We start from the raw sequence: 16,719 nt of genomic DNA, 5'->3' as shown, positions 1-16,719 counted from the left end.
ACTTAAAAGACGAATGTATTTCCCTACGTGTTGCTGAATGAAGACTTTCCAAACGTCAAATTATGATAGTCAATCCCAAAAAATTAAATTTCAAATAACAGAAAGCCCAAAACTATCCTGCAGTTCTGAGCGCAAGTTCGTTGCTGGTGAAATAATACTGCAGAACTGGAGGTGTCGATTGGCCATGGGGAAGTGCTTACTTCGCCGATCACTGCATGGGTACTTACTAAAGTGACCCTATAGTAAACGAACGTCGAACCACCTAGTTAATAAATGTATGCTTTTTAAAGCGTAAGTACAAAATAACGGCAAGCATCGCTTTTCTTTTTGTTATTTTGTGGAAAGGGCATACACAATATTAAAGACAAAACTTCGATTACGCTTTACATCTCTGTTTGTTTACGCGTCTTTGTTTTATTTTGTGCTACTCTTTTGCTCAAACGCAGCTGTGTTTCCTGGCTGATGAAATTTTTGCAAATATTTGAGTTGAGAAGTGCAAAGCGGATCCGCGATCAATTATTAGGTGAGTTACTTAAAAAATAATTTATGTATGTATTATATGTTTAATGTGTAAAATATTAAATAAACAGATAATAAAAGAACGTTAAGCAGTTAGCATAATGTATAGTTCTACAGTGGAAAGCGACAATTTGCCTAAAGAAGAGGAAGTGGAAATTATGACAGAAAATCTACTTTATGGAAATAATGACAGGGGAATGCGGCCCTAAAAAAGGAAGACAATTTCGTTGGTGTTATGATCGGTGAGTATTTTAAAAGATAATTATTTAATAATCATTATAGACTTCAATCTATTAAAGGGTTTTTTAATTCTTTTTATTTCTAGATTCAATAACTGCAGTCGGCGGTATTGGCCCAGCTGAGGACCAATTGAGAAAGGCCCTGCAGCTCGAAAAAAGGAGATATTTTAAAAACTCGAGCTGCCTAAAAGTAATAAAAGAACAAGGCCCGTTAGAATAAAGAAAAATGAAAATTAAATAAAAACTGTAATTACAATTGTACATGTTTTTTATTTTATAATGTCAGGCCCCTCCATGGGGTCCAATGTCAGTACTTGCTTCACCGACCCTTCAATGGGGTCCGTTGTAAGCACTTGTTTTACCGGCCGTTCCATGTCCCATGTAAGTACTTACTTTACCGGCCGTTCCATGGGGTCTAATGTAAGAACTTTCCTTAAAGACCTTAATATGTTGCACTATTTCACTAGTTCGTGGGTAATCGAGGTGGTGGCGATTGGCCCTATTTGAGGACATTTCATACAAAAACGGAAATTAAAGAACGCATGGCTAGACGCCACTTTGTAAGTAGTGGTGGTCTGCTGGTCTGCTTTAAGAAAAACCTTCATTTAATTTTAAAATTGTTTTAGTTTATGTTTTTTTTTTGTCACTGAAAAGCTGTTCGCACGCGACATTTACCAGAGAATTACCCATATGCTAAATGCATTTTAAAAAAGGCTATATTTCAAGCTATAAGCTAGATGCATATTTTACAAGATTTTCCATTTTCAAATATACTAGAACTAGCTTATAATAAGCTAAACTGGCAACACTGCCATAAAGTGTGTCGTTTGTAGTGATAGCAAAAAAATTTATTAATCGATTATTAAATCATGATTCATTGAAACCATACAATTATTAATTGCAATTAATCGAAGAAAAATAAAAATAATCCATTTTTTTGTATTCCACGTACATATATTGTAGCAACTTCTGTGATTTTTGTACTTGTGAATGTAATGCAAAAATAATAAACAAATATTTAATTTATTTATTCAATACTAAATTAAGAAATAATAATTAGACGCTAAGTAGTTAACTTACATATTTCTCTTCTCTGTAGAAGTAGCCATCCATCATAGAAAAAAAGATGCTCTGCCGGTACCGAAGTGCCAATAAGGAAGTAATACTGGCAAGCTATAATATATACATAGGTCAGCTTTAAATGCTAAAGCATATTAGTAGTATTCATTATTTCAACTTTTTCTCGTATAATAGGCACTGCACTTTTTTTTTCATTTTGTAAAAATATACATATGTTCACACTTTGCTGGTTGTTGGTGCCATTATAAAATGTTATTAAACCTTTCATTTTGCGCGTAAAATTTTAGTGTCGCGATTATTTTGTAGTACAATCGATTAATGATTCAATTAATTGAAAGTTATTTGCGGACAACGAGAAACGGTCGACAGTTATTTGCAAGCTATGGTTTTTTTTGATGGTCAAAAGTTGGCAGCACTGGTCAGACACTCAGTTCAGTGACTGAAGTTCAGTCGCAGATCGAATGCGGAATGGTTGGCAGGAGCGTATTTCGTTGCGCTGTGATTTCGTTTGTATATATTCGTCTATGTATCTACATAGTAAGGTATGTACTTACATAGCCAGGTTGTAAATTAATTTATAATCGATGCCTTATAATAAATAAATAAATAATAACAACAAAAGTGAAAAAAAAATCAATGTAAATATGTATATAGAGTCTTAAGAAAATATTTAAAGATAAATAATTAATAATTACCAAGACGACCAAATTGACAACTTTGTACAGGAATATGTGTGTTACAGAAGGTCCTTGATATGTTGATATGTTTCTATTACCTTTGATATTTTTCTTCTTCCTAAGTTTGTTTACTCTTGAACCCCCAGCTGTTTGAATGATGAGTCGTTGGTGTCAACACTTGAATCGCATCAAGCAACAGATGCGCCTGGTCTAAATACGCGGAAACACAAGAAAACTTCGCATGGTAGCTATTTATTCAGTATTAGCATTTTTATCGTTATCGATGTGCAACTCTGCAATGCATCCGTCCTCGATGTATCGTTATTTCTTCCATCACTATCGCATTTATCAGAAAATGTCGAGTGTGTTGAATTGCCTTAATAAAATATAGATTATCGTTACGGTTTTTTTTCTGAAAAAATATTATTTTTAAAGTGCTAGCAACTATTGCTACTCCCTGGAGGTAGTTGTAAGTAAAAACTGTGATCCGTGGCTACAAAAATATTTTTTAATATGTTCATGTATGTGTGTGTGCCTTAAAAGGTATGCATTCATGTATACATGATATGTATTTCAAATTTTAAAAGATTATGAATATATAAATTTAATACAGTGATGGAGTACATATTATGTGGTCATTTCATAACAGGCTAAAAAAGTATATTTAATGTGAGAATATTTCTTGGAAGTATTAAAATGTGGTCATACATATGTATATGCTGTGTATATCTTGTATGTGGTAGAGAGGACCAGTGTGTACATAAGTATGCAAACAAAAAAATTGTAAATTTAATGACCAGCATTTAACATTAAGATATGTGCATGTACACATTAATTCTATTTACTATTTATTTACTCAAGTTAAAAATGTTTTTACTTAGTTACTTACGGCAACATCACTGCATGCATAATTGACTGAGATATCATACGTGAACTTTGCCGTCCCTTGGATCTTGGATCGGGCCGGCTTGGTTATTTGTCTATATAAATGAACCAAAACCAAATTCAACAACTGACCTTACACCTATCACAGGCACTTGATCAAAACTATGATGTAAGTGATAATTTATACCACATCATACCTAAAGAGAACTCTATTTATTTATATCGTTTTCAATATTTACAGGTCGTTAATATGGAAGCTGTTCTATCCGTTATCTGTGCACTGGAAGGAACTACAATTACAAAGGATCAACTGGAGGCCACCAGATTGGCCAAATACATCAATCAACTGCGCCGCAGGACTAAAAATGACCAACTGGCACGTCGAGCAAAATCGCTTTTAAAAAAATGGCGGGAAATGGTTGGCATTCAACATACTGTCGGTGATACGCAACCAACGAAACCTATTGCTGTCATTAATATAACGGAATCAACCATAAGTGATAACAACAATATAAGTGCGGGTCATCCGTACTGTTCAAATCAGCCTGACTCCACACTACCTAACATCGATTTATCTAATCCTCCTCAATTTGAAAACGACACATTGCAACAGCAAACAAGTTTTTCAAACTTGATACAGCATATAAGTATTGCCAATAGTGAAGAATCCTGCAAGTTAACGAAAAATCCGCTAAATTCAAATCAACAAAAAATCAACAACATTAATCAATGAACTTTCGACTAATTCAACTTTAGCAGCTGGGTCTGGTGCTGATAAACTTAACGAGAGCTCGATTGTCATAGATATTGAGTCTGATTCCGATGAAAATGATTGCGGTAGACAATTGCCAACTCAACCAAAGTTTACGACTTCATCTTTTTCGACATTTCTTACCCAAGACTACACAAAGCCAAAAAAAATAAAAAAAGATAAAAAGCGTAAGGAAAAAGTTCAAAACTATTCATTAATACATGAGACGTATTCACAAAAAAACTAAAAATTCTTTTAAAAAATCAAGCGATTTTAATGACCTTTCTTTTAAAGACGAAAAGGCGACAAAACTGTTTCCCAATGATTCAGGTATGTCTACAAAATTTCATGTAAGAATGTCTTAATCTCTTCTATTTTCTGATTCATGTCATCTAGAAATTTTATCACTGTCAAATAGCTCGATGAGCTCGATTTTATCTGGAGATGCCATTTCCATGTCTGCAAATTCGCAAAAAAAGTGCCGCGCTTCATGCGATTTAACATTTGCAGGCCGATTCAAGACAGCGAAACAGGATGTTACTTTAAATCACGACAATGACAATGGCCCAAAAACTAATTGTCAAATTAATGAAGTGGAGCAACCTATTTTAAAGACAATATATGAAGACTATGTAAATAATGACTCGAGCACTTCGTGTAGTCGGCTGTCATCATTTGAAGAACGAAGCCAACAGATTCACTTAAAATCATTTGTTGAACCAAACAAGCCAGAGCAATTGCTGTCACACGATAGTCATAAGGCGGATTTGCGCAATGAAAATCTTGCGACTGAAGTTCCAAAAAGGCGTGGACGAAAGAAAGGTTCAAAAGGCGTTGATTCACTGATTGCCAAAGAATCTAGTCTGTCTCAACAAATTTTTCTTGGAAGTGGGGTCAAGAAAGTGAAGACTACAAAAGAGCTTTTTAATGAAATACAGAGCCGTAAGCTTTCTTACAATCGAAATGTGGTATATTCTCCAGTAACTGCTAACAAAATTTCAAATGATCCTAGCCAACGAAATCGAGAATCCTCCCGATCTTTAATACCTAGACCAACATCATCTTGCTCAGGTTCGTTATCGTCTTATTATATATATTTAAGTGTATTATTCTGACATTAATTTACGGCTTTTAGAAACATCTATGCATTCACCTCATATATTGGAAACTAATTCAGCAAATGTTTCTTTAAGTGGCATCGAATCTAAATTTTCAAATCTTATTGAAGGTAAGCTTTATATTATCAAAGATATCTTTATATTATTTTAAATTGCATATTTTTAATACGAGACACTATTTGAAGACTCAATGGTTATCTTTAAAGCAATAGATTTCGTTCAATATCGATAAAGGTCGCTTATTCATATTGACATACAAAATACTTTAATCTATCGATTATATAAAAACTAAATATTCAGGGGGGTGCCACAGAAAACGCTTCCAATCGAATTTCACTTGTAGGTGTCACAGACCCTTTTTTTACAGTGTTTTCAAAAACACTTAAATATTTCCCCAGTACGTTTGTGTTCGAAATTTGAAATAATAACATTTCCGAAAAATATACTAAAATGTATATTTGGTATATTGGTATGGTACTACACTCAGTATATACTACAGAGTGCAAAACATACCAGATTGTCAGCCAAAGCAACTACGACCCTTAGTAAGTAGGCGTTTTTGCCTATACAAAAGTATTTCATTAATAACTTTGACAATTTTTATCTGATCGCAACCAAATTTTCAGAAATCACGAAAACTCTAGTCATTATTGTATAGCTTTAAAATTATGCTTGTTATTCGATTTTTGTCAATTTGCGGGGCCGGAAGTAGGCGTGGCAAAAATTTGAAACAAACTTGATTAGCGTGCAAACATTACAAATGCTTTCGAAAATTATATCTCTATATTTTACCAGGATGGGCAGATAAAAAGTAGGCCTAACAAAGAAAAAATTTTTTTAAAAATTCGTAAATATTTTATTCGATTAGTGTTTTATCAACACTCGTTAATTTGGCGGGACTTTTAGCGCATTCACTTTTGCATTGTCGTCAACATGAATAAAATCGAATATTGTGCTGTCATAAGATTTCTGTTTTTAAAAGAGAAATCCAACGACGATAGGACGACAGGAGTTAGACAAAGTTTATAAGGATTCAGATCCATCGTTTTTAACAATTAAATATTGGACTGCTGAATTTAAACGCGGGCGGACAAGCATTTTTGACGATCGCCCGGGTCGTCCAAGAGAGGGGACAACACCAGAAATTGTCGATAAAGTCCATGGAATGCTATTGGATGATCGCCGAATCGAGCTGCGAGAGATTGCAAATGCTCTAAACATTTCTCGGGAACGCGTTGGAAACATTTTACACGAATTTTTACACATGAGTAGGCTTTCGTCAAGATGGGTGCCGCGATTGCTCACAATGGAAAATAAACGGATTATCTGGAAAGTGGATTATCTGGAAAAAGGCAGAACAATTACGGGAGAATACTATTCCAATCTCTTGGGACGATTTGATTCGGAGCTGAAGAAAAAAAGGCCGCACATGGCGAAGAAAAATGTTTTGTTTCACCAGAACAATGCTCCCGCTCACAAGAGCGTTGTCGCCATGTCGAAATTGTGTGAATTGCACTACGAAATTCTACCCCATCCACCCTATTCTCCAGATTTAGCACCCTGTGACTATTATTTATTTTCAAACTTAAAAAAATGGCTTGGGGGTAAGAAATTTCAGTCAAGTGAACAGGTAATCTGTGAATAAGAGCGTTATCCTGTTGAAATACCCAGTCCAGGCAAGTCTGTCTTGGATGCCTAGAATCCCTCCAATACTTTTGGTTACCGTCTGGATCGTCAATACTAAACTTTCTCGCTAAATCACTTTTTCAAATTCATTTACACTTTTCATAAAATGCAAGCCTGGCCTTCTTATGTCTTGGTAAGAGCTTTGGATTGTGCACATTTGCATCATACTGCAGGTTCAAATCTGTTGCACTCTTTGTCTGTTTATTGGCAACTGCAATTCCGCAACTTTTTTTGTGGACAACTCATTCAGGCATGCTCCGGTATCCACTTTTCGTTTTTGTTTTGGGAACAAAACCGAGATTTTCGTTTTTAGGTGCTCCGGTTTTCACAACTTTTTGGTCATCGTTTTGCTATTGGAACGTTTCATTTCTTACTGCTGAAACAGCTGGCTTGTGGTTTGGTCAGAATTAAACAACGCGAAAAATGCCTTTCGTATTTTCAATTGCCTGCTTGGATAGATCTCACATAAGGATGATTTCACTAGTTGAGGTAGCTGTGCGGGGAAAGGTATCTTTTCTCAGAAGTCGCACAGTATGTATGCATCTTTGGCAAAAGCTATCAGCATTTTGGGTGGTAGCCGCAAAACGTCACGAAGATCGTTGAGGCACGGTGAATCGAGGTGTTTCATTCGGAGCCGGTATAACTCTGATTATCCGCGGAGAAGATGCTCATGTGTTTCCTTCACTCTGGACTCATTACATTTCCTGCACTGATCACTATTCGTAATGCCCAGCTTTACAGCATGGGTAGCTGACAAACGGTGCACTATGGGCAAAAATTCTCAAGTTGTGACATTTTTACCATTTTTGAAGATAGAAACATGAAACTTTGTACTAAAAAATAAAAATATAATTTGGGATTTTATTTTCAATTGTACCACGCCTTCCTTCCCGCCCACCTTATCATAAGGCTACAATTTTCGACTTTTTTATAAAAATGTTAAAATAATTTAATGTAATATATATCCAATAAATGTGCACTACATTTATTAAATTAATATATTTTCAGCAAACTCGCATTTTAAATTTTATTTGGATCCCTGCAAAATAGAATCAAAAATTAATTTGAGCCCCATATTCCGTTTTGTGACTATACCTTGATGCCCAGTTAATAATTTATTCTTCGCAAAGCTCTTCCTCCAGGAATCGAGCCCGTAAATTTCGAGTTCATTATCTCCGCCATCTTCTACCTGATTATCATTATTGTCTACAAATGGCCCTGTTGTTAGAAGCTCAATATCAAGAGATTCCAGAAGAGCTGTAACATCTCTTGGTAGCTTTTTTCTATATTTAAATCTTTGGCGTTCATTTGGATTTATAGTTGAAAGCAGTGGGTCAGAGAAATCCAATGCTATTAAACACATCTGATATAGTATTCAGGCTTCTTCTTTTTCTTGCATGAGAAAACAAATCGCGTTTGTACAATTTTTTGGGCGCTTCTGACCCATATTCAACGAGAGCTCCTAGAGAAAGTACGGAGGTTTCTATAATTTGGTGCCAATATTCAAAGTTGGAGACATTGGGTACCACTCATAAGTATTAATGTATAACTACATCAAGCACCTACTTCAAGTTTTAATGAGCATACCTCAAACTCACATAATGTAGCAATTAAAATGATATAAACACTTTTCAAAATTGCATGCAACAACAGTGACGTTGAATTTTCTGTTTCATTGAGTTTTTCAAATGCTAATTTTCACTTTAAACTTGATCCTCCCTCAGTATACGTCATGCGATTACGACCAGGCTTTTCACGAGAAACATCATCTTAAGAAACTCCATTTTGAATGAGGATGCAAGCCATTGCACATCCGGAAAACTTATTAATTTACTTTAATTTCACTTTATTAATTTTCAGCGATATTTTGCAAGACAAACTGCTTCACAACAGATTGTTGGCGTTTTTTGTTGCTCCCAAAATCATACAACGTTGAATGACAACTCGTAAATACAACTGCAACATTGAGTATTGCCGTAAATCGGTCAAAAATGTTAAAAACTATTTGATTGTTAAATGTTTAGTTAATAACATACTTTGACGATTAAATTCCATATTTAAGCTAGAAAGGTATTATAACTTTGTGCCGGCAGAAAATGTATATAACAGATAGAAGGAGGCATCTCCGACCCTATAAAGATGAAACGATCTAGCCAAGTCCGTCTGTCTGCCTACATAGATCTCAGAGACTATAAGAGATAGAGCTATAGTTTTATTTAAGCATTTATGTTGGCACGCAGATCAAGTTTGTTTCAAATTTTTGCCACGCCCACCTCCGCCCCCGCTAATCAACAAAAGTCGAATAACAAGCGTAAATTTAGAGCTAGAGCGGCGAATTTCGGTATATACAATAACAAATATAGTAATTGTGATTCCTAAAAATTTGGTTGCGATCAGAACCAATTGTCGAAGTTATTAAAGAAATATTTTTGTATGTTCAAGATCGCCAGCTATGTATGTATTGTATGTATGCGTATACGTATCTACATGCTAGCCTATATTGGTATATGTACGCAGACAAAGATGAACACGACAGCAATTGCTCGTGTCTTAGATGCTGAGAGTTGAATAGCGGCTTCATAAGCACCGCAATAGCTCTGGTGGTAGGCTGCAAGCCCAAGATGTTTGGGTGTGCGAGTTCGAGTGCCAGGAATAATATACATATATATATATATATTTTTTTAAATGCGATTTATATTTTATCATTCCCTTTCAAACTTACTCACAGAAGTAAGAACTAGTTGCGAATTGATTTTGATGATTGTCTTAGATGCTTAGAGTTAAATAGCGTTGGCTCTAGTGATACGTTGCAAGCCCGACATGTTGTGGTGCTTGAGTTCAAATCCCGATCGAGAATATATGCGAACACAAAAAAAATGCAAGTAAGATCCGATTTGATGCAGAAAAAAGGCATTGCCGAAACACGAAACACAAATATTTTAAGTTTAGAACCAACAAAACTACTGCTTACGTATTTCATTAAAAACATGACAACACAAAAGCACATATATATAATTAAACACTTATACAAATATTTTCTACATACCATGCGGAACATTTTCCAATTTAAGGTATTTTAATTGGTCAAACTGTTTAAAAATACGAGAACGCCAAAATTAAGAAACTTGACTAGTCAACAAGCTTGCACGCACCACGTAGCAAGAACAGCTGACTTTCAACGGCTGGTGCAAGTCGAGGGCTGCACAATAAAATACCAATTAAATATTTTCGATGTCTAGGGACATTTCTAAGCTTGAAATAATTCTAAAATTATTGATATATTAACATGAACTTTTTAGGTTTTGGCCAAAATAAAGGCATTTCATCCCAATGTGCACTGGATCTCAGAGACTATAAGAGATAGAGCTATAATTTTTTTTCGACAGCATTTGTTATGTGTGAACGCAGATCAAGTTTGTTCCAAATTTTTGCCACGTCCACTTCCGCCCCAGCAAATCAAAAAAAAAATCTAATAACAAGCGTAATTTTAAAGCTATTTTGGTATATATAGTACAATAATTACTACAGTAGTTTGATTCCTGGAAATTTGGTTGCGATCAGATAAAAATTGTCGAAGTTATTAAAGAAATACTTTTGTATGGGCAAAAACGATTACTTACTAGGGGTCTTAGTTGCTTTGGCTGACAATCTGGTTAATTGTGCCGTATATGGTATATTTTGAATGCGGTACTATATCAATATACCAATATACCATGTGACATTTTTAGTATTTTTACAATATATTCGGCATATTTTGAGAAAAATACCGCAAAATATATTTCCTTTATTCAAAATAGGTAGCGGGTATCTCACAGTCGAGTACACTCGACTGTAGCTTTCTTACTTGTTATTGATTGTCGGGGGTGGAAATGTGCGTGGCAAAAATTTTAAATAAGTAAACTTACTTGATCTGCAAACCCAAAAAATCTAAATCTATCTCTTACAGTCTTTGAGATTTAGATGTTTATATGGACATACGGACATGGCTTCATCGTTTCGAATGTTGACGCTGATCAAAAATATACATATGTATATACTTTATGGGGTCGAAGGAGGGATTTTTCTTCTGTACGTTACACACATATTTTGCTGTCATAAAATTGTGATACGTTATGGGTATAAAAATGCGTCAATTTTTCGATGATTTTGATCCGAGCTTGCAAATAACTGTCGACCGTTGTCCGAAAATAAGTGTCTCTCTGACTCTTTACGAAAAGACTCAGAGAGTAACCGTTTTATGGGTTCTTGAATGAGTTCGCTCGCTCTTAGACCGAAACCCTTTTTTTTAATCTGTTTTGTTTCGGTTGTTCCAAGACCGTTTTGTCGTGTTCAGTGAAGAAAAAAGTCTTTTGCGTATGTATTGGTATACATTCACACGCATAGGCAAGCAAATCGTGAAGCGTTCGTTTTGCAGACGAAATACAGTAGAAGCCGCTTATAGCGTCCGTCCGGTTATTGTGATGAAAACTCGATGACTTGGTGGGTCCCCATACAAATTAAATTGATTAAAACATTAATTAATTGTATTTCAAAAACCTATGGCAACTATAAAATAAACAAAATTTTATTTTTCTCCTTTTGGTTAGTGGGCTTCCGGATATAACGACGGTCCCTTGAAAGTCGCTATAACCGGATTCTACTGTATTTCGTCTGCAAAACGAACGCAACAATAAAGAAAGTAAGTGTGAAGACCGTTTGCGTTGAGTTTTTCGGACAATCGGTCTTTTGCTGACTCTCTTTGTGCGAGCGTTTCTCATTCCGCTCTTTACGCACTGCTCGTTGAACGACCGAAATACAAGGAGCTCAACGAAAAGCGCTCAACAGAAAACAGACAGCAAAAGTCTCTTGCTCATAGCGAGAGCGAGAGAGTATGAACTTTTTCGGTTGTGCTCGCAACGAGAGCACAACAAAAAAAACGGTCGACAGTTATTTGCAAGCTATGATTTTGATCGCTCATTCACAAATTTGCGGTTAAAGTTTGTTTACATTCTGCGCTGCTGTTTTGCAGCTGACCGCCCACACTCAAAATTTTTAGTAGTTTAAATTTGAACCCTAGTTTACCTTGCCGTAGTAAACTGTTTTCACTAAATCTTTCTAACAGTAGAACTATAGAAAATGTTCTTTTTATCATGTGAGGTGAGCTCGATTCCTTGGAGCTGTTTGCCTGTCTGTATAACGTAATACCGTGTTTTCGGTACCGCAAAGCCCCTGATAGTACAATCGTTATTGTGTCAACTTATAGAACAAAAAATATAAATACAAAGTTGACCCGGCGAACTTTGTTCCGCCCTTATGACAATAAATAAGCACATTGTTTTTTTTTTTTATTATTTCATTCATTATTATTTCTGTATTTTAGTGCATAGGTTGCTCTTCACCTAAGTACCATGTGATAGGTTCATTTATTATTTATTTATTATCAGGCGCAAAAACAAACAACGCATATGGTCTTTCGACCCGTGAATATCCCACGTATAATTGACCATGGGAAAAACATGAAGGTTCTAGATTTCAACCACAAACTTTTAACGATTGGCTTTGTGATTTGTTTTTTGGTCATGGCAAAGGCAAGAGGTATTGGAAATTGAATTGTTTTAAATTCAAACGGCATATCGGTTGGGATTATCGAGATCCTCGGAATAAGAACTTCCTCATCATTATCGTAGCGTAAATTACATTGTTCATCAATTTTCTAACTACCAAATGCGTACCGCTGCACAGTTTTCGAAGCATGACCATTCAACCATTCATTATTTTTGTAGTTATAAATAATGTTTTTAAATACATGTAAGATTGATGTAAGATTGTTAATAGTTTTATTTAATATAAGTACGCGGGTGGGAGTTTTGTAATATAAAATACACGTTTCAGATTAAATGTTTCGAATTGTATCAACTTAAATATCAGACGACCGTTCTGCCTGCGACTTTCTTCTTTCGCGTTCTTCCTCGACTGTGTTCTCCTCTTCGTCCTGTGTGACCGTCTTTTGCGTAGCCTTTAATACCACACCTTGCTGTTGCGGTCTGGCAACGCGTCTACATACTACTTTACATACATTGTTTATAAGTTCGTCTGTTGATGTGCCCGCGGCATTGCTGACTGTAGATAAATGTATAAATACGCTCACAGCCTACTTACTGTTATTCATTACTATAAGTGCAGCCATTTCGGTGGAGTATAATTCGCGCTGTAAGTTACCTCCCTACCAATTTTCACTCAAATCTGCTCTGACGTTCTTAATTTGTAAGTGGTCTAACATAACACGACTTTCTTTTATATATATAGATATAATATATAGATACAATCATTTTTTTATCCTACATAAATTTCTACCAAAAAAAATAAGATTTTGTTTTTTTTTTCTAGATGTTGGAAACACAGATAGTGATACTATAACATCGGACCCATCACACGATAGCATCAAGTCTGTCGAAATTAAGAGAAGCACTTCGCTGGAAAGTATCAGTAGCTTTATTCAAGCTCCATCATCATTTAATAATACAATAGTAACCTCAAAATTCAATCATTCAAATGACGTGGCAATTGAATTAATGCAGCTGGTTAACGGATTAAGCACGCCACAAAGTGTTGACGAAACTGAAAAATTATACCAGGCTCAAATAGTTCCTTGCACATGTGTAATTCACGAAGAAACAAAGTTTGTGAACGAAAGTCAGTCAATAAGTCTGTTAAATTCTGAAGAAGAAGAGCACGAAGCTATTGATGATCATTTCAAAACATGTCAAAAAAATGCTTTTGATAGTCTAACGGTTAAACCCAATGACAGAATCGAAGAAGCTTCAAACTTGATACCGCCGAAACCCATCAAATCAATATTTGATTTAGATTTCGACGAGGAGTACGATCCGTTACACTCAATGATGAAAAACGTCTTAAAAGTCGAACCGACCAAAAACGTACAACAACAAAGTGATACGGCCTATAATGATAATAATAACGTTCAACATGTTAGATTACTCTGCGCAACTAGTCTCGCACAAAATGCTGGTAATAATTTTGATAATGATCACGATAATAATAAAAATGGTGAAAAGGTCGTAGAAACACTTTCGATCTTCACTGTTATTGAGAACCCAAACTGTGTTGCAAAACAGCGGTTCATGATACAAACAAACCAAGTTGCGAACTTCCACATTAACGCATTACACAATTTTTACGTTCCAAATATTAATGGTAATTGGAATATTATTGAGAATAACTTGTCGCCGTCAATCTTAAGGTCGAATATATCAGAAGTGTTTCAACAACAACACAACTCGTATTCAGTAAAAGACGGTACAGATGTTGTTCCCAAGTATGGATCATTAACATATGATGAGCGCATCCCAAAAGAATTAAGTTCCTTGCAATTCAATAAGAATTTTACAAGAAAATTTCGAAATTTTCGCATAATACCACCATTTTTGGGTATTGCAAAGTGCTTACCATCTTGTCGACTGGCCGCAAAACGGGCAAAGCATGGTGGAATTAAATCATCGTTAAGCGTAAGCATAGAAAATTTGGAGATGATTAAAGATAGTTCTATGCCCTTGAAAGTAGATATTGATGTCGACCAAAACAAAAATCAGTGCTCTGCCGGAGGAAATGTCATGAAATCTAGTAATAATAACAGCACAGTTCTCAGTTGCGATCTACTTAAGTTCGCCAATAACCAAGAATCCGCTTGGAAATCTGATGGAATAAGTTTATGCAATCAACAGACAACTTCATATAAAATTGAACGTGATCTTGTCGAAAGAAATCGAAAAAAACGTAGAAAATCATTCAAACTATTGTCAGCAACTAATACAATTAAAAATGAAAATGAAGATAATATTAATGAGCCCCTCATAAAACGAATTAAAATTGCAGTGAATGGGAATGTTACCGCTCAGCGAGAGATATCATTGCCAAGCAGAAGTAGAAACAACAATAGCAGTGAAGAACCAGGTGAATACATTTCCACTGGCTCTAGAAACACTCATCAAAAAAGTTCAGATCCCAGTTTTAACGATTTGGATGAACATGAAGCTTACACTACTCAAAGTCATTCATCAGTTGGTAGCATTCCTGTGTATGAGGATGATGGCAATTTGGGAAGTGAAAACGATGATAAGAATAGCAATGAAGAGTATGCAATCGTTCAAAAGCCTATGATGAGTGGTAGTAATAATCACAATCACATCGTATTGACAATAAAAAAAACTCCCAACAAAATGAATTCCCCTGCAAGTTCAACGTCAACCACTTCGCCTATTAATGTCAATTTTAACGTAGGAGTCGCTGCTTCTGACGTTGAAATAGACCATTTGAACATCATTAACAATAAAAATAATGTGGTATCTGAAATGCTATATTCTCAACAAGATTTTCATAAGTTCTCCGTACAACCGCCTTCATGCCGCACCAATGAAACAAGTGAATATAACACTAGGAGAGTTTCAAATATACCACACGCATGCCTTCAAAAGTTTTGTCGCAATCGATGTCAATGTCGACGTTATCATTATCGTCGTTCTCGAAAGCACCAAATTAACCGAAAGGAGGATACCATAGATTTAGAACTTAAACATTTATTCAATAATAATAATAGAACACGATCAATCCAAGCAAAAGTTAAACCGCACCGAAAATTGTTCTTCTCTAATGAATTATATAGAGAAGATAATATTGGAAAAAAAGAGCGTATAATGAATTATAGTAGCAGCAGTTCAAATTGTGACGAAGAAAGCGAGCCTGAGCATGCGGAAGCGAAAAAAATTAATACTGTTTTAACAAAAAATGTTGAGATAAAGCTTGAGACTGATTCCACTTATGCGGCATCTAAAAGTAATTTAATATCTGAAAAATCTGGCCATGAAGATGAAGTAGAGTCTTGCTCATCTTCTAGTGATGAATCAGTTAAGGATGAGCTTTTGTACTTCAATCAACATGATGATGATAGTACAAAACTCAATATAATTAAAAGTAAATCACCCTTAAAAAACAATGGAATGCTGCTATCATTCAATTCAATTTATGGTAATGATATTGAAGATGTCACACGACTGGAAATTAAGAATTGTGATGATGTTAATAGTATATGCTATAATAGCAATAACATAAGTTTAATTGAACCAAGTAACTTAGATTCTCTTACTATGCCCATTAGTAGTGATGTACTAAACGGATCATCAAATAATGATTCCCCAAAATTTCCAATAAGTTATAATAATTCAAATCATAGGGTTCAACCACATATTGAATATAAAAATGGTATTCGAGCTATTATGAAAGATGATTCGAGTATCTTCCAAATACAGCAGTTTAAGGAATGGCATGAAGTTCTACAGTTGCAGTCTTATAATGATGAACCATTAATAGTTTTGCCATATGTTGTGCTTGAATAAGCAGTTTCCATTTTATTTATAAATCAATTTGATATATGAAAAATTTATGTATTTTTTTACTATTAACATTAGATATTACTTAAACTCACAATGGGCGACAGATATTCTACTACTATAATTTTATTTTGTTTAGATTGGTTAAAATTCATAAATTAATCAAATTAAAATTTGTTTTTGTTTATTAATATGCAAAAGAAAATAGTCTTATAAATATTTTTCACAATAAAATTTGTTTTTAAAAATGAACATGAAATTATATTTTGTTAAATTCTCTCGTTAAAATATTTGTCATATCTTTATTTTATGTAAATCACTATAGTTTACCTATAGATACAAAATTTAAATGTAAATGAAATGTAAATAAATAAGATATAT

General features: G+C 34.7%; 1 protein-coding gene across 2 annotated transcripts; it reads left to right on the top strand.

Annotated features, from left to right (window-relative positions):
* Window positions 1–2,852: 2,852 nt before the first annotated feature.
* LOC132794933 (mediator of RNA polymerase II transcription subunit 26) lies at window positions 2,853–16,606 on the top strand. 2 transcript variants are annotated; one of them, XM_060805252.1, is made up of 6 exons: window positions 2,855–2,984; window positions 3,397–3,569; window positions 3,642–4,481; window positions 4,548–5,222; window positions 5,287–5,379; window positions 13,322–16,606. In XM_060805252.1, exons 3-6 carry the CDS (start codon window positions 4,373–4,375, stop codon window positions 16,342–16,344), a joined length of 3,900 nt encoding a protein of 1,299 aa, XP_060661235.1. In that variant the 5' UTR covers window positions 2,855–2,984; window positions 3,397–3,569; window positions 3,642–4,372; the 3' UTR covers window positions 16,345–16,606. The 2 variants fall into 2 exon arrangements, with proteins under 2 accessions (XP_060661236.1, XP_060661235.1); XM_060805253.1 differs by lacking the exons at window positions 4,548–5,222; window positions 5,287–5,379; window positions 13,322–16,606 and having other exon boundaries at window positions 2,853–2,984; window positions 3,642–4,342.
* Window positions 16,607–16,719: the final 113 nt, after the last annotated feature.

The sequence above is a fragment of the Drosophila nasuta genome, chromosome 4 (assembly GCF_023558535.2).
Source record: "Drosophila nasuta strain 15112-1781.00 chromosome 4, ASM2355853v1, whole genome shotgun sequence".
Classification (NCBI taxonomy): domain Eukaryota; kingdom Metazoa; phylum Arthropoda; class Insecta; order Diptera; family Drosophilidae; genus Drosophila; species Drosophila nasuta.
Note: the sequence above shows the minus strand (reverse complement) of the source record. Positions and strands in the feature narration are given on the sequence as shown.